This window comes from Vipera berus (assembly GCF_964194415.1).
Source record: "Vipera berus genome assembly, chromosome: 1".
In the NCBI taxonomy this organism is placed as follows: Eukaryota; Metazoa; Chordata; class Lepidosauria; order Squamata; family Viperidae; genus Vipera; species Vipera berus.
The window spans coordinates 250,211,177-250,235,405 of NC_138202.1; the positions used below are offsets into that span (position 1 = coordinate 250,211,177).

General features: G+C 39.2%; 1 protein-coding gene across 1 annotated transcript in view; it reads left to right on the forward strand.

Moving 5' to 3' along the window:
* The window catches only part of GRIK2 (glutamate ionotropic receptor kainate type subunit 2), a gene marked incomplete at both ends in the record, with an annotated part of 565,573 nt that overhangs the window by 241,396 nt on the left and 299,948 nt on the right, over window positions 1–24,229 (forward strand). The window contains 2 exons of the mRNA XM_081312641.1: window positions 1,198–1,251; window positions 8,509–8,682. Of these exons, the coding sequence (XP_081168767.1) occupies window positions 1,198–1,251; window positions 8,509–8,682 (228 nt within the window). The remainder of the gene's footprint in view (window positions 1–1,197; window positions 1,252–8,508; window positions 8,683–24,229) is intronic.

Here is a 24,229-nt window from a genome sequence, read left to right on the forward strand (position 1 = left end):
ATTCTTATTTATTAATCAAAGAGATGATTAAGAAAAGCCTAAAATGGGAAGCTGAAGTTGGTTCAGCTTGAGGAGGTAGAAAAACTACATTTATTTAGTGTTTTTTAATTATATAATTTGCATTAGAATTTACATATTATTCATATTAGACATTAATGTAAAAAATGTTGGTTCAGGGCTCATATTTGGTGCATGTCTTGGTTTTCAAAGCCCTACATGGCATGGGTCCGGAGTACCTTAGGAATCACCTGCTGCCAGCGTCAACGTCTCTCCGTCCAGTGCGCTCCCACAGAGAGGGCCTCCTAAGGGTTCCACCGTTCGGAGAATGCCGTCTGGTGGCTCCCAGAGGGAGGGCGTTCTCTGTGAGCGCGCCTGACCTATGGAACCGTTTACCGGTTGAGCTCCGGATGGCTCCCGACCTTCGCTCCTTCCGACGCGACCTAAAAACATATCTGTTTGAGCAATCCGGTCTGGTCTAACAGGTTCTGTTTTAATTATTGTTTTAAGATAACTATCTTCTGCATTTGGGCAAAATTAGGGTTTAATTTGTTTTCAATATCTGTATTTGTGCATTCTGTTATTTATGTCACTGTTCACCGCCCTGAGTCCTTAGGGAGAAGGGCGGTATACAAATCAAATAAATAAATAAATAAATAAATAAATGTCTTCCTTCTTGCAGAGTGGGATTTAGATTTAATGGCCAGCATTCTATTTTAACTTCTTTGACTCCATTGTTTTTAATTTATTTTTCCTTCAGTGAGTATTCATTATATAATAAAAAAACCTATAGAATACAGTAAATGCAAATAATGCCACAGATTTCCATTAGATTTTTTGGTTGGCAATCACATCATCATCATCATCATCATCATCATCATCATCATCATCATCATCATCATAATATGCTTCTTTCATATTTGCAACACTAAACAGTGTACTACTAATAATGTTTCTATCTACAGTTTCGTTTCATTCATTCTTTTAATAGCCAGTTATCTTAAGAATGATTTGCTTGGCCTAATTTTAGTATAATCCTAGCCCTATACTTTTATGCACATCTTCGTCTCAGGGGAGCTTTCCATTGTTCTCATAGGTGTGATTAAAAACAGCAATAAGAATAAAACTGTAGAAATAATAAAGTGGTGTTACCTAACTTTAAAAAAAAAGTTAATGTGCATACTGAATTTTTCTTTACAGGCTTTAGCAATGGGAATGATGACAGAATACTATCATTACATCTTTACTACGCTGGTAAGTAGTTTAGAAGAATATGCTAATGGTCTCAGGCATCACTCTAAAGCATTCTTCATTAGATTACTTGACAGTAATAGTAAAAGTATTTTGCTGAAAGTAAAAGCAGTTTTGCAGGTTCATAAGAGGAAAAAAGTATTTAATGTTACCTTTATTTGGAATATGATTGCTATGGCAACTCTGTGATCACTGCCAAACAAGCTACTCACAGTTGTTTAATGGAGGCACACACCAATAAGAGCTGCTTACTTCTTCTGGGTTTCTTTTTCAACATGCTGATTTTTTTATTAAGGAAGGTTGTATTCCTAAACAGCAAGTAATCTCAAGCTATAGGTCGCACTCTTTCAGGGATGGGTGGGTGAAGATGGCTTCGGGGCCAGGGTGACGCTGTAAGAGAATATTTGTAGTTTGGGTCTGAACCATGGAGTCCTTGGTGCTCACTGAGTTTGTTTGTTTGTTTGCTTGAGAACATTTTCTTACCCAGTTAGGTAACATCACTGGCACTGGATAATGAAATGTCTGCAAGCCATCAAGCTCAGAGAGAGCACCAAGAATTCCTCAGATTATCCTATTGCTATACAATTGCTTGCCTGGTGAATCTCTGAGACATACTCTAGTATAGTTTTCCAAACCTTTGGGGACAACAGTGGGCACATGGTAGAATCCTCCTTCCTGTTTGGTGACTTGGATGGTCTTTTGATGTTCTGGACTACAAATAGAATCCAGCAGAGGTTCTGTTTTTCTTTGCTGTCATGGCAGAGTTTGCAAGATAGTTTAATATTTTCTGAATAGTGTGTTCTCTGGGTGATTTTTCTAGCATATTCATTGCTGTATCAAATCCATTTGGTTATGTTTTGGGAAACCCATTCAGTTGTTAGCAGATTCATAGTATCTATTCTGTTGGTTTAAATTTGGATTTACTACCAGGACACTTTTCATTTTAACCTGTTTAATGTACATATGTAATACTAGAATCAATTTCAATGCAGCAGAATGAATTGAAGTTATTTACTTACTGTTGCATAACACTAGTAATGTCATGGCTACCTATTGCCATTCTTTCATGTGTCCTTGGCAGTGTGCAAAGAAGAAAGTAGCTAGAAAGGGGCATCTATCATGGTTCCGATGGTGTGAGATATTGAAATTCAATAGGATTGCTCAAGGAATGGCTACTTTCATCCGCCAGCTTTATTTGCCAACTGTAGTTTACAGACTTTACTAGCATGAATAGTTGTGGATTGTTTGCTTTGCTTTAGATATGCATGACTCCAATTTACCCCTGACAACTCACAGCAGAAAACAACAAAACAAATATATAATCCAAACAGAGTAGCTAGCAATAAATGGAGTGGTATCCAACAACACATACTCTATTGTACACCACTTTAGACTAACGTATAAAGACCTGGTGGTTCTCCTTAAGAGAGTTCATCAGAGTGAAAGCCATTTATATTTCAGGAAGACAGCACTTCAACAGAGAAGGCTTCCAGGTTCTGAAAGATGGTCATACTGGATCAAAGGAAGTGGGAACAACCCTGTTGGACTAAATTAGCCAGGCTACACTATGGAAGTTAGGTGACCAAACTCTAAGCCATGTAGGATTTTATACAGTAGGTCATAACTAGGACCTTGAATTTGCCTGGAATGGAAACAGAACCAGTGCAGCTAATGAAAAGAGAGTAACACATGGCATACCAAAGCATACCTATCATGTCCTGCACCATTGCATTCTTAGAAGCTTTGTAGCCAACAAACAGAGTGCAGGAATTATATGTAATGCAGTTGTGGGCCTGTAAGCTCCCTAAATGGGAGAAGCAAGCTTCTTTGGCAAAAGAGCATGGGAACAGCTTAATAAGTAAACAAGCTCTATGAAGGAAACCATACAATTAGTAAATCACAAAAAGTTCTATATCTGGCACTTAATCTTTTGGTCTAATTAAATATTCCCATTTGCTTATTAGTCTTGAAGGAAAGGAAAGTTACTAGGAGGTCATGGATTTTCTTTCATTTTTTTCTTCTTCTTTTTCTTGGAAGAACTTCAGAAGTTGACAACTAAGGTAATTTGGGATATGCCAGCCAGAAGATAGATATTTTGCTCAATGGAGCTATGTAACCTGTATCACTTTTGGCTCCTCTGCTTTATTAATTACTTCTTACCTGACACAGTAGAAATCTTGTCCAATAAATTTTCCAGTCACACTGTTTATAGCTGGGCTGTTTGGAAGTGTACTTTCTCATGATTGATTTGGAATCTAATGTAATACCTCATTAATTCTCTCTGAACTGTTGTGCATATTTGTTACAGTTTTGAGTAAACAGAAATGTGTTCAAATTGCATAATTACTTATGCAATTGTCCAAGATGACTTGGAAGCAACCCACGTATAAAGAAAAAAGGACTTTGAGTCATTATTGCAAGTAGCTTTGCACCTAGCCCATGCTCAACAAACCTAAATTACAGGGATTTTTGCCATTGCCATTAATGTCATACAGTTCTTTTGCTTATGCCATCTGAATCATTCTATTATATTTCTATAATATAATAAAAAGGGCTTTTTAAAATATATTTTCGGTCTTACTATCTCCTTACCACATAGTGTAGTTGACATAAATTGAATTGTTCTATGGGTGACTATAACAACTGGAGCCCCTTATATAAATCTTAACATTTAATGGATGTTTGTTTGCCCAAACCAGACTGCCTTAAAATAGGAATGGAAGTGCAGCTTAATAATAGATACTGTGTAGCATAAAATGTACCATGTGGTACAGACTCAGAAGAAACAAGTTGATACTTTAATCAACCTGTGAAAAATAATGTGATTACCTCTTATTCTAATTTGAAACGTTAACTGTGTTTGCACTCTTGAATTATCAAAGTGCAGTTTATCATATTGTACTAGCTCATCTAGGGAGGCTGACTAGGTCTCCACCTCCTCTTCCTCCTCCTAATCTTTATAAACTGTCACCATTTATATTAACAAAATTCATTGTATTATTTCAGATACTTTAACTTAAAAGGTAAAAAAAAATACTTTTTTCATCTATTTTAAAACACTAAACTCTTCTTTAAAAACATTTCTAAGATCAAAAAGTTTTAATATATCTTTTTAAAACTTTTTTAACTTTAAAGTTCACTTTCAGTTAGACAAATAAAGTTCCAACTAACTCCAATTAACTCTTTAAATTTAAATCATTCCCTTCAAATTGCCCTCATAAAATAAAATATTCTTCCTGTATACATCCTTTTTAAAACTCTAAACTTTTCTTTAAGCTAATACATCTTTTTCTTTAACTTATCTTTAACTTTCTCTTAACATAGATACTTTCAAATACACTTTCAGTAATATGGTACAAGCTTTAAAAATCACTTAAGCATTATATATAAAGGGGGAAAATGTACTTTACATTAAAACTTTCTTTCAATTGCAAATATCAAAACAATAAAAATCCGTCCAAATGCCAATTGACTCATGTAAGTCATTCCTTCCATCTTATCTTCATGAAATAAAATCTTTTTCTTCTCTGGAATGTTTATCAAGTAGTTATAAACTTCTCTTTTTCTCAAGGATTTCTCATCCTTGTTAGTGTCCATGAAAAAAGGAGTCCCATGCTTGTCTTTTGACAAGTTGCAGATTTTCTTGGAACTCTTCTTTCTATTGTGTTGGGAGGTTTATATTTAAACCATCACAATAAAAGTTGGTGTCAGGTTTATATTCCAAAACTGCAATTGACTCCTCTACATCAGACATGTCAAACACAAGGCCCGGGGGCCAGATCCGGCCCGCAAAGTGGTTTCATGCGGCCCGCGAAGCCATCCTGGAAACAGTGAAGGAACGGCCCCCACTGCCTTGGCCCTGGCCCAGAGACCCTCCTTCTGCCAGAGACCCTCAGATAGGCACCCTTGATGCGAACGATGTAGAGCTGGCCAGGCCCACCCAGTAGGCCACATCCACTCTAGCCACGCCCACCCAGTAGGCCACACCCATCCTGGCCATACCCACCCGGCCCCCTGAGGGTAACCGCAATGCTGATGTGGCCCTCAATGAAATTGAGTTTGACACCCCTGCTCTACATTGTCAGCTACTTGTGAAATTGCCTGGGTAGTTTGGTAACTTTCTACACATATTTGCATGTCTAAAATAGTTTGAGTAAATTTTTTTTAACATCCTTGGAGCATAGCTGGTCTATGTCCCAAAGGTGCTTTTTAAAGAGGCAACTGGACTTTCTTGTTTTCCTTTGAAGATGTTTCACTTCTCATCTAAGAAGCTTCTTCAGCTCTGACGGGATAGTGGGGAATGGAAGGATTTATATTCTTTGTGGACAACTGGTCGTTTTCATTCTTTTAGAGCAGGGGTGTCAAACTTGCCACATCACGTGACGTGTCGCGATGTATCGTGACTTTTTCCCCATTGCCAGAGCTGGGGTGGGGGTGGTTTTGGCATGACCCATCCGGCCCACCGACCAGCACTTTGACACCCTTGTTTTAGAGAGTCATTGAGGCCACTTGGAGGTTTGTCTGTGTCCTCAGGGTCACCTGAGTAGTTCAAATGGATGTGGGGCCTTCTTGGAACTGCTGAAAGGACTATTGTGGAGCTGTACTTTCTGCAGGATGTTTTCTGCCCTGGGTGCCTTCACTATTGAACAGGCTATGGGGATGAGTCTGTGTTGTTTGCATCTCAAACTGAAACTGAAATGGTTCCTGTGGTCTTCAGAGCTGAGGAAGCTTCTTGGATGAGAAGTGAGAGTCTTCAAAGAAAAGCAAGAAAGTTCAGTTGCCTTTTGAAAAAGCACCTTTGGGACAACTATGACTTGGATGATTGAGAATCTCCATAGACATTTAGCTGGTCTATGAATTGTTGGATTTTATTTAAGAATTTTTCAAATACATCTCTAATAGTTTGCTCCTCCATCTTCTTACTCTTTAGTCAAAGAGGAGCTTTTTTGTGAGTCACTAAAGAATTGCTGGCCAATCAGAGATCATAAAAATCGGAAAGTTTTAGCCACTCATAGCAAAGCAGACCAAGCTACAAATGACTAAAAATAATAAACTAGAACCATAACTTTCTACCCTTATATTTCTCCATCATTTTTTTAAAAGAAGATACTCCACACTTTCTTATTTAGCTTGCCTTAGCAGTCTTCTCATTGTTTAACAATGAAGAAATCCCCAGAATGGCACAGATCCTCAAAAAGGAATAACAGGCTGTGGCTAAATATAGCCTCTATTAGTTTAATAAAGATTAATAGTCCTTAAAATTATTAAGAAATGAAAAGCACAACTTACTGTCCATTTGAAAAATAAATTCCAAAATATCTGCTTCTTCAACAACATACTGATTGCAGCCTCAGGGGGGGGGGGCAGCTGTTGGTATGCAGGCTGCTTTGAAGTACAGCTCCTGAACCTACTTGCAGATCTTTGCTATATGGAGGATCTTGTGTGATGAGTCTAGGACTTTCCCTAACCCAGGAGAGTCATATAAATTAAAGGAATGCCAGTTTCTTCTGTTGGTAAATTGAAAAAGCAACAGTCAGGTGAAAACTTTCCATGATCTTTCCCTGGGCACATCGTTTAGTTGGCCATCTTCACCAGAAGTCATGGAGTAATATTCTTAATTACCCTGGAAAGAATCGGATTATTGAAAACAGACCTAGATTACCCCTAGATGTCCCCTAGATGAAAAAAAAAATAGTCTATGAAATTAAACATTATCTATTTGTCAAGAAATGGAAATATTGAAAATCAGAGTCCCTTCCCCCTTGTTGCCCAAGTCTGCCTTGGTGATTTGAGAGACAAATCTAGGAAAAGATAAAGAGTAGAGAAAAATAGTAGATTCTTTTCATCTTAATGGCTCTTTAGCAATCCTTATTCTGGAAAGGCTTTTCTTGTTTATTCTTTTCTTCATAATATTGATTCTGTTCAATCACGCCAAAACTTTTCTGCATGATTGTTTGCTTTCATGTTTTGGGGTCAATAGTGCAGGAAAATGAGAGTGGCTTGTGCATGTTACACTGCCATAATTGCATTTTGTGCTAGTATTCCAACATAGTGTAGCTTTGAATATGACTTCTGGAAGATGTGTTTATATTTACTACTATCTTCCATATTATGCATAGCAAACTATCTAAACTTTCTGTTATTTTTCTTAAGGAGACTTTTAATGGGAGCAGGAGAGAAATATTATAAATTTATACAAGCCTGAAGTTAGTAATGATGACACTGAAGTGACAAAATATGTAGATGTTCCATCATAAACTTCACCTTTTGATACTTGTATAATACTGCACATAAGTTCATAAGAAATGGAATTTGTGGCATGTCACAAATTTCATCACCTACTTGGCCTGTGTATGTAAATAAGTAACACATGCATTTACAGGTTTGAGTGTGTTTGGATTAGGAACTTCCTTTTATTTCTTAACATATAAATTACAACCAAACATTGTAAAAGATTTATTAGAGCAGAATTGTTATACAACCTTTGTGTAATGAAGACTTATGTATTGTTCACAAACAGCAAAGGATGTGGCTCAGTGACTTTTCCTGACAGTCTATAAATGCTTATGTTAATAGCTATGGAGTTTTGTTATGACTTAGTGCAGAGGTCTCCAACCTTTCTGGGCTCATGGCCTGGAGGGAAGGAGAGCAGCTTCCAAATTGGCGCGCACACGTGCAAGCATATGGCATTGTGTGTATTGGCACAGCACTAGCAGCCTCATTTGTGCATGCACAAATGGTCCATGCACACTGGCCTGGTGCTAGCGGCCCATTTGTGCATGTGTGAATTGGCCATGTGGACCTGCCTGGCACTAGTGGCCCCATTCGCACCTGCACATGAAAACAGGGCCGCAGGCGCTAGTGAGAGTGGGGGGAGTATGAACGCAAACACATGCGCACCAGCCAGCCATTTCTGCGACCTGCTGGCCAAGAGGCCATGGTCTGGTAGTGGGCTGCAGCCCATAGGTTGGGGACCCCTGACTTAGTGGATAAGTAAAAACATGCTAGAAGCATCACATGTTTGTGATGTTCATTGGGCATTATTATCAAATAATTTAATTCATGGCTGTATTGCTGTCGCATATGGTTGTCAAACGCTTCAGAAAGCACACAAATGGTTAGATGTATTGTTTTGTTATCATTGTTATATATGACAGAAGAAAAATGTTTGGAAACAGAGAGATTATGTATGGATGAAATATCTAAAAATATTTAAATATTTAGATAAAAATATCTAAAAAAATTTCTCCTTTTCTTTAGGACCTCTTTGCTCTTGATGTGGAGCCTTATCGGTATAGTGGAGTAAACATGACTGGTTTTAGGATTCTAAATACAGAAAATAGTCAGGTGGTGTCCATAATTGAAAAGTGGTCCATGGAACGGTTGCAAGCTCCTCCAAAACCTGATTCGGGTTTGCTGGATGGATTTATGACGGTATGAACACCAATTAACCTACACTTGTCAAATATTTGATATTATTTCTTATTTTCCTCTTGGGTATCTTTGACTGTCTAATTGCTCATTAAGATTATGTCCTCCTTTATGCTTCAGTTCTGGATTTTATCTCAGTTCCTGCATCTGAAAAGTAAAGTATAACTGTCCACATTAATACTCCAACAAATGACTTGAACAGGTTGGTGAGGCTATGTGCCTAACAGAGCCATGCGCCCCAGCCACACATCATGGAAGTTTGGAGCTCCCATGCTAATGATAAAATCAACTATATTAAAAGGTTCTCTATATTTATGCTTCTGGTTTGATGTTGGGTTGATAAGCTTTATGCGTATTGCAGCTCTATAGGACGGCTAGAAAGAAGACTGTGCTGCCAAATACAACATTTATAATGCCATTCCTGAGTTGATGTCAAGCCTAAATGGATAGTCAGAGACTATGCCCTGGCAACTCAGAGTCCAGATCTCTTTTGATTAATGAACACGCTTATTCAGCCTAAGAAATGTGGGTCCTCCCATAAAAAGAACCCCGAATGTAGTTTGAAGCAATTGTATATAGATTTCTTATTTGTACTTAGTTACAGTACATTAGAGGAAGTCAGCATGCAGTAGATAAGCTATAGAAGTTATAAAAAAATACTCATGTATGCCTTCCATGGTTTCGATCACATGTTTAACCCACAGGCTTGTAGTTTCTTGTGGAACTTTCCACAATCCTAAAGGCCAGCTAAGGCCTGAACATTAATTCTGTCATTTCAACATAAGAACCTTTTGACCAATTGTCTAATTATCAGAATCCTGATTAATACCATGCCCTTTTTTGGAGAATTTCAGCCACTACAAACTTGACTGCATCCTTTTATTCTGGGGTTGAAATATTTATAATTAAACATTTGTGCTTGGAAAAAAAAAGAGCCAAGGAAAAGTCAGAATTTGCTTACAAAATAAAGAGTTGTTGCTAGCCCTGGACTGCTTCCATTTTTAAAAAAATACACTATGCTTATATTGCTAAGACATCTCATGTTCTCTTTTGTCATAATAATACAAGACAATAGGAAGCTCATTGAACTTCCCTGTGTCTGGAAAAGGAAAGACCCCATTATTGGTAGTGGTAATACAGTCATTTGTCACTATATAAGTTCGCAGAGCTTATGCATTTCTCTCCTGGCTTTATGTCAGAGCTTTAGTCGGAAATAAAGAAAAAAGGAATTGGATTCATTTATGGAGCCTCATGGCTCAGTTAACCCCTTTAATTGGTTCCTAGGAGCTATCACCGGAGCCTGTCTATTCAGCTACAAAATAATGAATGTTTTGCGTTTTGTACTCAAGTAAGGTGCCAGTGGTGGAAGGCAAAACTTTTCAAGGAAGTCTTATTAGGTCTTTCTCTTAGCTATAGAGAGTTTATTTTTGCAGTGGCACAAATATTACAATTGTTTTTGCTGTGGCATGCAGTATGGAATGTTCCATATTGTGGGTTCCTTTTTACACACAGCTGTAGGTTGTTCTTGTATTGAGAAATGCTTCTATAGTTATATTTTACATGTAAAAACAAAATTGGTAGATCAGACTCCATGTGTGATGCTCCAAGAGAGGAAATGATCCATAAATTATTTATTTATTTATTTATTTATTTATTTATTTATTTATTTATTTATTTATTTATTTATTTATTTATTGGTTTTATATACCGCCCTATTCCCAAAGGACTCAGGGCAGTTTACAGGGCAAAGTTAGAAACAATATAAGTTAAAATAGAGTTAAAATAAAATTAAATAACAATTAATAGCCCAAAAAGTTAAAAAATTTAAAATTTAAAACCCCTCAGTCCAGGCCAGATAAATCAAATAACCAGGTTTTTAGGTCCTGGCGAAACGAACAAAGGTCAGGGGCAGTCCGGAGATCCACAGGCAGATCATTCCATAGGGCAGGTGCACCCACAGAGAACGCCCTTCCCCTGGGGATCACCCACTGGCACTCACTGACCGGCGGCACCCTAAGGAGGCCCTCCCTGTGGGAACGCACAGGATGATGGGAAATTGATGCTGGCAGCAGGTGCTCCCTAAGATAATCCGGACCCATGCCATTTAGGGCTTTATAGGTCAATTATAAGCCTATAATTAAATAAATAAAATCTGATGATGATGGAAGGGAATGGATAGGATAGAAAAAAGAGAGCCTTCATGGATTGTATGCCAGTTAGTTATATGGTCTACTCTATACCCATCATAAGCTCCTCTCCTGTTCTTTTCTCTCTGGAGGAAGGAGTTAGATGAATAGTAACCCAATGTTTAAATGCTCTCTAAGACTAAAATTAAACTTGTTTAATTGCATTCTTAACTGTTTTTAATGAATGAATGATTATTTTAAGTAGGCCATTCTGATTATTTTAAGTAGCCCGTTCTGTGATCCAAAAAGGCTTAGGAGACACACAACAAAGGACTTTGGTGTTCACATGTGGTATTTGGTTGAAAGATTACCTTTCCCAGTATAAAAGGTGCTGAGTAGGAGACTTAGTAGAAGGAAGGGATCTTTCATTTATTACATTGATATAGACAACCATCTCAAGTACATGAATCTGGGCTGAAAAGATCATTGGCAGTTCCCTCTCCTCCATCCAGGACACAGTACAGAAGCGTTGCTTGAGCAGGGTCCATAAGATTATCTGGGACACCACACATCCTCTTCACAACTTGTTTTCCTTGTTACCTTCTGGGAGGAGGCTTCATGGTATCCGCAGCAGCACATCCAGATTCAGCCATAGTTTCATTCCATACAGCATTAACCTTGTGAACTCTCAACCTTCCTCCTTCTGTTATATATTCAAGATGGACAGTATTTAATATTTATTTGTTATGTGTATGTAGAGATGTGGGTCCATACATATGTGCATATAGTATGGTTAGGTGTGTGTCTTGTATGTGTTCCACTTTGAGAGTGGGCAACTAAATTTCATTTTTGATGTGTGCAGGAAAAAATGACAATGACGGTTATCTTATCTTAAATAAAAACAATAAACAAAATTATAAATAACAGAAATAGTAGCTGAACAGAAATAGTAGCTAAACAACCACAATATTACTAACAATCATTGTAGACAACATAGTCAGTTAATGGGCTTGCACACAGCACCAGGATCCCAGCCCTGATGGAAAAACTAGGTCTTTAAGAGTCTTGCTAGGCTCCATATCTGAAGCTTTACCACTTCAACCAATCTATAAATATAAAGCATGCTTTTCAAAACAGAGAGGATGACTTTATAAATGAGGATAATTTCATGACCTAAAGAGCTTAGTGATACCTTGATTATTTTGGATGGAGTTCTCAGTGAGAAGAAGCAAAAGTTTATGAGACAAATGAATGTCTCATAAATGTTACAAGGGCTTATAGGAAACATAGAGATCAGTTTTTCTGAATGGGGCAGGGTGGCACATTTGGGCCATGTGTACAAGACAACCTACAGAGCCATGTGTATGAAAATTGTAGTTTGAGAATTGGTCAATAAAGGTATGTCACAAATATCATTAATAACACTTTTTTTACTTATATCTTTATTTTGCTAGAAAGAACAAAAAACTTTCGACCATTCAGTTCATATACTTTTGAATGAAAAAAAAGACTCCTTAATTCATCCCTGACTTTAGACAACCTGTTTGTCATATAATAGGTGTAATTGCCATATAATTAACAGGTTATATTTACCATATAATTTTTAATGGATGTAAAAAAAATAGTAGCTTTTTGTATACCTCTATAAGCAGTCTAACATTTAAACATTTTCCATTACAAAAGAAGAAAGAAAATACTCCTGTCTAGAGTGAATTCTCATGGTTGTATATGAGTAAAAAAAGGCCATCATTACTACACTTGTGAGAGATCCTGTTATAATTCTGCTCTTGAGTATTGAAAGTTTGATGGAATTTAAGTAATTTCTTAAATACATGTCTTTGTTCCACAAACTATTGTACAAATTGTTCTCCAGTTTTCCTCACAGCATGCCTTAGAGATTAATTAGCCAATGTTAATATGATACTTAGAAAATATGAAGTACTGCATCATTATTAACACAGAAATCAAAGATATTGCCATATTGTTTAGCTATATTCTCGTTATATATTATAACGAGAAAGGATTTATGTTAAAAATGAAGTTACTTATTCAGTAGAAGAGATTTCTGTAAAACCTTCAATGAAGCATTTTCTGTGAAACTAAAAATAGCTTTCAGAAAGTGAACTTTAAAGAAAGAATTGGCAATATTTGTAAGATCCAAAATCTAGTTTCACATATAAAATAATATTTTATTTCTCAACAACTGGTCAGTTCTAAGGAATATTGATCTTTCTGTCTTTGTGGCTCCTGTAAACCTATCCCTGGTGCTCCATTTCTGAGGCTGCCTAAGAAGACCATGTCTGTACCTCCTAGACAGACATGGTTTGTAGACTAAATGCCAAATCTAGATAGAATCTAGAAACAACTAAAGCATTTTTTCATTCTTTTCTATAGTGGTTGAGACAGCATTCTCTCAAAAATCTTTCTTCTCTTCCCATTTCACATCTCACTCTACTACTCACATCCTTGCTGTCCTGTTCTCTGCCTCTTCTCTTCCATGTCCCCAAAATTTTCTGCTTTTTCATTCTCTCTCTTTCTGGTGTTCTTATCCATCAAAACAGGCCATCTCTTCTGTAACCCTCAAGATCAGGATCCAAGCTCCCCTTCTCTATCTTGTTCTTGCACTTATGCTTTCCTATTGTAGGATTCAGCTTTTCTTCTCCCTAGTTGCTCCTGATATCCCCTTCATGTATTACTGCCTTGTTGTGGCGAAGGGGCTTGTGTAATTCAATGAAGCTATGAGCTATGCCATGCAGGGCCACCCAAGACAGACAGGTCATAGCAGAGAGTTCTGACAAAACGTGATCCACTGGAGAAGGAAATGGCAACCCACTCCAGTATCTTTGCCATGAAAACCCTATGGACAGTACCAAAAGGCAAAATGCTGTAAAGATTTTTTCTCCATAGGAACCTGGAATGTAAGATTCATGAATCAAGACAAGCTGGACGTGGCCAAACAAGTGATGACAAGACTGAACATCGACATCTTAGGAATCAGCAAACTAAAATGGACAGGAATGGGTGAATTTAATTCAGATAACCATCAGGTATACTACTGCGGGCAAGAATCCCTCAGAAGAAATGGAGTAGCCTTCATAGTCAATTAAAGAGTAGGAAAAGCAATACTGGGACAAAATCCCCAAAATGACAGAATGATCTCAGTTCGAATCCAAGGCAAACCATTCAATATCACAATAGTCCAAGTCTATGCCCCAACCACCGGTGCTGAAGAGGATGAAATTGACTGGTTCTATGAAGCCCTACAGCACCTTATAGAACTAACACCAAAAAATGATGTCCTTATCATGGGGGATTGGAATGCTAAAGTAGGAAGCCAAAAGATAACTGGAATAAAAGGCAAGTTTGGCCTTGGAGTACAAAATGAAGCAGGGCACAGGCTGATAGAATTTTGTCAAGAGAATACGATGGTGATAGCAAACACTCTTTTCCAACAACCTAAGAGACGGCTCTACACATGGACATCACCACATGGTCAACACAGAAGTCAGGTTGACTATGTGCTCTGCAGCCAAATATGGAGAAGCTCTATACAGTCAGTAAAAACAAGACCAGGAGCTGACTGTGGCTCAGACTATGAGCTTCTCATTGCAAAGTTTAGACTTAAACTGAAGAAAGTAGGGAAAAGCACTAGACCACTCAGGTATGAATTAAATCATATCCCGGTTGAATATACAGTAGAGGTGACAAATAGATTTAAGGAATTAGATCTGATAGACAGAGTGCCTGAACAACTATAGACAGAGGTTCGCAACATTGTACAAGAGGTAGCAACTAAAACCATCCCAAAGAAAAAGAAATGCAAGAAAGCAAAATGGCTGTCTGAGGAAGCTTTGCAAATAGCTGAGGAAAGGAGGGAAGCAAAAGGCAAGGGAGAAAAACAAAGATACGCCCAACTGAATGCAGAATTCCAGAAAATAGCTAGAACAGATAAGAATGCCTTCTTAAATGAACAGTGCAAAGAAATAGAAGAAAACAATAGAATAGGGAGGACCAGAGATCTCTTCAAGAAAATTGGAGAGATGTGTTGTGATTCAGGGTCAGCCTGTGGGTTCGGCAGTTGGGTTGGACGACTCAGAGGAGGACGGGGGTGTTGAAGAGCTTGCTGAGGGGGTTGGAGAGCTTGCTGATGAGAGCCCTCAGCCAGGCCCCTCCCACCTGGTCACGACGCAGACCCAGCTGTGTGAGCCTGACAGCGTGGATGAAGATGACCCACAGCTGGCCCTGTTCAAGGACGCCCGACACAGGAGGCAGTCAATCAGGAGTAAACAGAGGAAGGCAATGGGGCACCTCAGAAGGAGAGGCAGAGAGAAGCCACGCCCTGAACTGTATAAAAGGGGAATGCGTGGGAGGGCTGGTTTGCTGAAGGCAACCACTTGAATAGCTCCTGTTTCATGGTTCGTGTCTTGTTCTGTTTGCTTTTGTATCCATAAATTTGGCAGGCTTAGTTCCAGCCTCTTGCCTTCTTGTAAAAGGGGTTGTCCCTGCCTTTTCTGCAGGGCCAGTAGCAGGCTTGTACAGAACAAGATGAAGGGAACGTTTAATGCAAAAATGGGCATGATAAAGGACCAAAATCACAGGGACCTAACAGAGGCAGAAGAGATTAAGAAGAGGTGGAAAAATTACACAGAAGAACTATACAAGAATGAGTTTAACGTCCCTGATAACCACGATGCGGTGGTCACTGACCTTGGGCCAGACATCCTAGAATGTGAAGTGAAGTGTCAAGCCCCGCCGGCCTCCCGTCCGCTCGGGCCTCGACATTGCCTCCCTCGAGCCCCGGACTCTCGGATGGTGGGCGTGGCTTCGTCTGGACTGCGCGGAGCGTGCCGCCGCAGCCCCGCTGAGCAGCTGGCCGGCTCCCAGCTGATCAGCGCGCCCGCTCTCTCCAGACCGGACCCCGTACCTTCGCTGGGATTTCGCGGAGCGCGCCGCCGCAGCCCCGCCGAGCAGCTGGCCGGTGCCCAGCTGATCAGTGTGCCCGCTCCCGGACAGCACCTTCCCCGTCCCCCGGACGCTCGCTTGGAGCGCGTGGCTTCGCCCGGACGCCGCGGAGCGCGTCGCTGCAATCCCGCCGAGCAACTGGCTTCGCCCGGACGCTGCGGAGCGCGTCGCTGCAATCCCGCCGAGCAGCTGGCCGGCGCTCAGCTGATCGGTGCGCCCGCTCCCAGACGGTCGGCGGGCGCGCGCTCGCCCTGTCAGTGGGGCCGGCGCCGGGCGCCTACTGGTCTGGCACTGACGTTTGCCCAAGACCCTTCGACTCCTCGGCGGCTGGACTCTAAACTGCGGATGGTGCCCGGGCAGCAACGGGCTGAACCAAGCGGACAGTTGGACTCGCCCCAGCAAACTGTGGAGGGGGGTGTGGCTGTGCCCGTTTTGCCACCCTCTGTCACTGGGCGCGTGGAAGGGCTCGGGGGGAGATTAACAGCTGCAACGCCAGCACGGACTGGGGCGCGTGAGGGAGCGGAAGGACAGAACTCACCTGGGAGGGGGCTTGGCGGGCTGCAGCAGTGCACACGATGGGTGGTAGCTAAGCATGGTGATGGGTGGGGCATTTATGGGGAGGCGGGCGGATGCCGGTTTGCTTTGAAGGGGTGGGGTTAGGGTGTGGTAACATGATAAAAGAGCGTTGAGGCTAGGTGCCTCAATGCTGACTTTACCGCGGTTTGATTTGTGGAAGAAATAAACCTGGTCACCCGTTCCTTTTGGAGTGCTTTTGTTTCCTGGCAGAGGGCCTTAGAAAAACTGAGGGCCTTAGAAAAACTGAGCAACAACAAAGCTAGTGGAGGTGACAGTATTCTAGCTGAGCTATTCAAAATCTTAAAAGATGATGCAGTAAAAGTGCTACACTCAATTTGCCAGCAAATTTGGAAAACTCAACAGTGGCCACAGGATTGGAAAAGATCAGTTTACATTCCAATTCCAAAGAAAGGCAGTGCCAAAGAATGTTCAAACTATTGCACCATTGCACTCATTTCATATGCTAGTTAAGTTATGCTTAAAATCCTACAAGCTAGACTCCAGCAATATGTGGATCGAGAACTACCAGAAGTACAGGGAGGATTTCGAAGAGGCAGAAGAACTAGAGATCAAATTGCCAACATACACTGGATCATGGAGAAAGCTAGGGAGTTCCAGAAAAACATCTACTTCTGCTTCATTGACTATGCTAAAGCATTTGATTGTGTGGATCACAACAAACTGTGGCAAGTTCTTAAAGAGATGGGAGTACCAGACCATCTTATTTGTCTCTTGAGAAACCTATATGCGGGTCAAGAAGCAACAGTGAGAACTGGACACAGAACCACTGATTGGTTCAAAATTGGGAAAGGAGTCCGGCAAGGCTGCATACTGTCGCCCTGCCTATTTAACTTATATGCAGAGCACATCATGAGAAAGGCAGGGCTAGAGGAATCAAAAGTTGGAATTAAGATTGCCGGGAGAAATATCAACAACCTAAGATATGCAGATGATACCACTCTAATGGCAGAAAGTGAAGAAGAACTAAAGAGCCTCGTGTTGCAGGTGAAGAAGGAGAGTGCAAAAGTTGGGTTGAAATTGAACATTAAGAAAACCAAGATCATGGCATCCGGCCTTTTCAATTCCTGGCAAATAGATGGGGAAGAAATGGAGGTAGTGACAGATTTTATTTTCCTGGGCTCCAAGATCACCGCAGATGGGGACTGTAGCCAAGAAATTAAAAGATGCTTGCTCCTGGGGAGGAAAGCCATGGCAAATCTAGACAGCACACTAAAAAGCAGAGACATCACCCTGTCAACAAAAGTGCGTATAGTCAAGGCTATGGTCTTCCTAGTTGCAATGTATGGCAGTGAAAGTTGGACCATAAGAAAGGCTGAGCGCCAAAGAATTGAGGCCTTTGAACTATGGTGCTGGAGAAGACTCCTGCGAGTCCCTTGGACTGCAAGGCGATCAAACCGGTCAGTCGTAGAGGAGATCAACCCTGACTGCTTTTTAGAAGGCCAGATCCTGAAGTTGAAACTCAAATACTTTGGCCACCTAATGAGAAGGAAGGACTCACTGGAGAAGAGCCTAATGCTGGGAAAGATTGAGGGCAAGAGAAGAAGGGGACGACAGAGAATGAGGTGGCTGGATGGAGTCACTGAAGCAGTAGGCATGAGCCTAAATGGACTCCAGAAGATGGTAGAGGACAGGAAGGCCTGGAGGAACATTGTCCATGGGGTTGTGATGGGTTGGACACGACTTCAGAGCTAACAACAACAATACACACACACACACACACACACACACACACACAACACTTAGATAAGCATTCATAAATGCACATTAAAATAAAGGAGACTCCATGTCAGCTACCTTGAAATTCTAGAAAATATAAGTGCATGTAAATGCACAAATAAACATATGGTTCCAGAACACATGAAATAAAAAAAAACTAGCTACCTTTTTTAAAAAAAGTCAAATTCCAGTTCAGTCCTATTGATATTTTATATGTAATTTCTTATGCAAATCACTTCTCAGCTTGTTAAAGTATTGGGATTTGGTTGTATGACTACTGAACCCTTTGTGATTGTCTACATAATTTGCCTCTTACAAGGCCATTTCAGGCACATCTTCAGTTGGCTGAAAACTTTAAATTTCAGTTTGTTGAATTTGTATAAAAGATAAGTAGAACAACAACAAAGCTTTATTACAATCTTAGACCAGATAACACCATATAGAGATACACTCCTAAAATTGTTGAGAAGATTAAAAAGTAGGCATAAAATATAATAAAATTTTAACAATATAATTAATATGGTAATAATAACTTAAATACCAGTGGCAATTGCCAAGAGTAGCACTAATTTTCAGTCATTGTTGTACAGCCTTGGTGGAGCAGTGGGCTGATGCCTACTTAAGTAACACCAGCTGCCTGCAATTAGTGCAGGTTCGCATCCCACCAGGCTCAAGGTTGACTCAGCCTTCCATCCTTCTGAGGTAGGTAAAATGAGGACCCAGATTGTTGGGGGCAATAAGCTGACTTTGTAATAATGCCGCTTGGGGTGTGTGTGAAAGCCCTAACAAGCAGGCATATACATAGAATGAAGGCTACTGCTAAGCTTGTAAGCCGCCCTGAGTCTTCGGAGAAGGGCGGGATATAAATGGAATTAAAAATAAAATAAAAAATTGTTGGGACAGATATAATAGTGGTATAAAATTAGGAACCTGAAACATCAAGACTCCTGGTCAGATAGCAGTAAAAATAACCACTTTATTTTCTACCACAGAAGTTCTTTAAAATGGGATAGATTAATGTTTTCCAAGACTCCCTGTTGTCACAGCAAGGAAGGAGCATGTGGCTTAGGGACTCCTGAGTAACATCAGTCCTTCTTATCTGACTAAATCTTGCACTCCACATAGCAATATAATTGTGAACTGGTCTGCCTCACGTAGAATTCAGAGAGAGAAAATGCTGCAGTGCAACATTAAAACTTCATAAATGCTAAAGAAAATCAAAAGGGTCACAATTCTATCTCTAGATTATTTGCTCAGTAGGTTTTAGAAAGCATTCTTTATTTACACAAGGTCATTTAGGAACTCATAATGTGTTTTGTAAGTGGAATTATTCATCACAGTATCAAAGGTCAGCCTTTTACTGTCAATCACTGAGTGGTATCTATTGCAAGTACACTGTCACTTCAAATACTGTTTATATAAAATAAATTCAGAACAATGCTTGTAAATATAAATTATTATTACTGTGTGCATCCACTTAATTGAAACATATGATAGCAAGAAAGTTGTTTCTATTTCCTATCACCTGGGAAACTGATTTATCTTAATGATACCAATGGCTGATTATATATATATATATATATAAACCATTAGCATAAAAATCCATCTAATGCAGACATGTCAAACACAAGGCCCGGGGGCCAGTTCCGGCCCGCAAAGTGGTTTCATGTGGCCCGCGAAGCCATCCTGGAAACAGTGAGGGAACGGTCCCCACTGCCTTGGCCCTGGCCCAGAGACCCTCCTTCTGCCAGAGACCCTCAGATCTGTCCCACTCCTGCCCAGCCCCCCATAGGCACCCTTGATGCGAACAATGTAGAGCTGGCCATACCCACCCAGTAGGCCATACACATTTTAGCCACGCCCACCCAGTAGGCCATGCCCACCCAGGCCACACCCACCCCGGCCCCCTGTGGGCAACCGCAATGCTGATGCGGCCCTCAATGAAATTGAGTTTGACACCCCTGATCTAATGGGTGTGCATCTAGCTAGTGCCAATTAGTTTAATGTCACATAGCCAGGTGTTTGTTGGCATCAAATTGTGACTTCTGGACATATGGAAAGAAACCAACTCAAATGTACATTACATTCTTTTTTTAATGAACAGATCAGCTGCCTCACTCAAGAAAGAAGAGTTTTTAATGGGAGAGTCAATTTTCATTAAAGATGGACAATTATGTCCTTCAAAAAAGTTATGCAATGTATTTACCACCAGAAATGGAGGCTGTAATCACCATTGTATTTAGTGTGATTCCCTTTTCTCTCATTGGCTATTTTTACCTTTTACACCGTGTGGTGTAAAAATGAAGCCACAGCTGAATAAGTTACTTTGTTCTCTCTCTCTCTCTCTCTCTCTCTCTCTCTCTCTCTCTCTCTCTCTCTCTCTCTCTCTCTCTCTCTCTCTCTCTCTCTCTCTCTCTCTCTCTCTCTCTCTCTCTCTCTGTGTGTGTGTGTGTAAGAGAGAGAGAGAGAGAGAGAGAGAGAGGCCTCTCCATCTGATCAGTTGAAATAGGGTACATGTTGAGAGACTCTATTTGTCTCTCAAGTTGGTTCCCATCTGATGCATTATGTAGTGGCTCTCAAATTCTCTCCTTTATGTTTGGAGGTAGATCCAGAAATTATCTACCCCCAAAAATGGCTTTCTGCCTGCATATCCACCTTGTCAGAATCTTATGTGTCCTCCTCAGAATCATCCAGTGAATAAAGCTTTTCAATGACCAAGCCAATCATTTGAACATGGTATGTTAGAAAGAAAACACATAGGAAATAGCTTGGCATCCAGCATAAAGATTATACAATGAACTATGATATGTAAGTAGTTTTGGGATGTATCTGTTAAAGTATGAGTCTTAGCTTCACATGTCTAAGTTTTTGGACATTCTTTCCATTATTAGATTTTCAAAGCCATAATGGGTTAACTTGGTTTTGGATTTATATGTGTGGACCATAATGTTTTAGCTATAATCCATGATGAGTTAATGTGATGTGTGCTTCTAGTCATAGCAGAATGCAAGGCTGATATAACAAAAGTAATTATGCTCATTGTAAATTTGTTAAGTAATTACCACCATAGAATTTAAGGCAGTCAAAATAGTTTAATAATATTTGAAACTATACTCAAAACTATTCCAAATTGTCTTCATCAAGAGATCTGAATAAATATATTAATAATTTTCAACAGAGGTTAACATTAATTTATAATATGCTTGGTGAAAAACAGGTATTAATTTTTAGTATTTAGTAAATTGCTTCTTTAGCAAATTTTATCAATTTTGTGGGAACTGGGCATTCCTTTAGACTCCTATCCTGCATGTTGGAACTTAAATCTATTACATCAGGAAGAATAATATTTTATAAATATTAGAGTCAATATAAACTAGATGGAGTTTTTGTTGCTATTCATCCTAACACTGTACCTTTGAAATGCTTATTTATAACTACAATTAATCTACAAGTCACAGTCTATATACTGAACTGAATAATTCTTGGGAATAGGGATTGTGGGTTTTTCAGAATGTTACATATATTCTATTTCCTTTTCCCTCTATTACCTAGCATAAAAAGGATAATGAGGATGATTATTTTATTTTTCGGAGGCATGTTAGATATAGACATTTATTCCCTGCAATATACTATATTTCTTACTACTTACAAAAGAAATTAATCTCTTTTGCTAAACAATCAACGGTATTTGTCAAAATTCTGCTCATTGTAAATTTGTCATGTAATTACTACTATTACTACTATTCTAACATTTTTCAGCCTGCAAAATACCTTGTTTTATAAATGATATGTAGCTACCAAAGTAAATGTTAAAATAAAAAGAGGGAAAATCTGATTTACAACAGTATAAGATGAAACTAGGTAACTATATCTGATGATAGGTAAAAGCAATTAGCAAGGAAAGCTATATTAATGAGCCTTCAGAGCCTGGGGGTCATCTTAATTACATATACTGTGACTTGCAGCAAACTGTATTTTGAAAGATTAATATAAGAGCAATTGGAGCAATTAAGTTATATGATATTCCTGAGAGTCTGAGGCCTAAATTTACGTTTCCCCCCCATAAAATATATATACTCAGTAACCTATACTGTATACCTATCAATGTTGGGATAAGAATATAGGTTTTATTTATTACCTCAGTTCACTCTCTTTTAAAAAAAACAACAATTGCATGTCATGTTTAAAAGTATGTTTTAAAAATGTTTTATTAATAGGGGAACTGGAAAATTAGTCACTGTTCCTCAGCTTCTCCAGCCTTTTCTTAGGCTAATTGCAGTCTATGATAGAAAGTAGAAATAGTGGAATTATGGTGATCTGAGGACTGTTTTTAATGTTTCAAATATTTGTAGTCAGAACCTGCAAAACCATGAAACACCACATTTTGCTCTGAAGTGTTCTGAACTTGGAATAAAAGAGATCAGATTCTGGACAAAACTAGGGACATGAGTTATTCTGCTGCATCTTGAGACATTTGAAGTGATCAATCTCAGCTTCCAGCTTTTCAAGTCTGTAATGTTTTTTATGCTGCCACTAGCTACCGTGAAAGCAAAGTAGACAGCTGTGTTGCATTCATATTTGATTCTTAGATAAAGTAGTGATCTGAGAGACCAATTATACAAATATTATTCATTTTGAGAAATAAAACAACCCTATTTGCTCTAATCTTAAGGAGACAGGATTGTTGTTGTTACATCTTCATAAAAACAATGAGAACATAGGTTAAATGGAATTTAACTCTGTTGACAAAATCCATGCTTAATTTCATGACACATGCTTAAATTTCTCTAAAACTTGCTGAATAACCATAGATGTATTCAATGTCTTATAGGTTGCATCCCTTTGTTGCATTTTGTGGAAATGCAGTTTTTTTTCCCATCACCATTTTTGTGAAATCAGAGTGTCCTATTAAATACTTGATTTTTTTCTTTTAGTTGCTTATGGTTTGAATGTCAGGCGCCTATATTGATTTACATGTGAGATCAAGAAAAAAAAGTTGTTCAATAATGCAGCAGGAAGAAAAGCAGTATCAAGAGAGAAGTTTGTCAGAATCCCAGCTATCTGGTTTATTAGACTTTTGCTTGTACTTAATTGCTCCACTGGGAATACTACTCAGTAACAGCTACACATCTAGTTCTATCCTTAGATTTAGCAAAGGAATATTTTACTTAAGTTATCTATTAATGGGAAAGCATTACACCTGTATGGTTCCTGCTGCTTCTGTTGGGCTACCTCCTGCTAGGATGCATAACATTGTTTAGAACTGCTTGACAACCAGATTATTGTAACATTTATCTTTCCCCAGTGGAGCCACAAAAAATTAGAATGCCTCATTTGTTGCATGCATATTATTTTGGGAGAAAAATGTATCTGTCCTTTATAGTACATTTCAAAATGGAAATACTGGATTAACTGTAACACAGTAAAATTTGCAATGAATCCATGCCATAAATTTGTAAGAATTAATGTGGCATAAATGTCATTTTGTGAATAATACTTGTATAGCTGCTTTGAGTTGAAAGCCAGATGTCTGTAATTTAATGAGGTGACAACTTGGAAAGTTATCTAGGAACTGTTTGAGTCTCTGGATCTTAAGGAAGTATATAGCATACTTGGTGATCTTTACTCTGCAACATATGGATTATGTAGGACCCTGCCCCACTGAGTAAATTGGCCAGAGAGGAGGCTTGCATGACTTGCAATCTTGCAAAATTGATGTCAGCTTTGCAAAATAATCTAGACAAGAAGCACATCCAGCTGAACTAAGTCTAATTTATTGTAAGGTGACATTAACAGAATCTTTGAAAGTCTAAAAGTACATTTCTCCCCCATTGCCTTTACAGCCCAAAAACCTAGGGAGAGTCCTTCAGAGATGTTTGCCATGCTCAAATTTCTGCTACAGGCTCAGCTGCTGTTGTTCTGACCATTGCTCTGTCTGCAGCTCTTCCTTCTGTCTCAAATTCAAATTCATCCCCACATACCATTACACCATGAAACTGCCTTTACAGATCGATTCTGTCTGTGCAGTACAAGAATCCAGAAAATGTCTACTATGTGTCTCACCCTATCAAGAGCATGTGGCTAGGTGTTCTGAGAGTTCTCCTCCTCTAGAATAGCCCAAGGAGAGGGTAGATCCCACTCTCATCTCT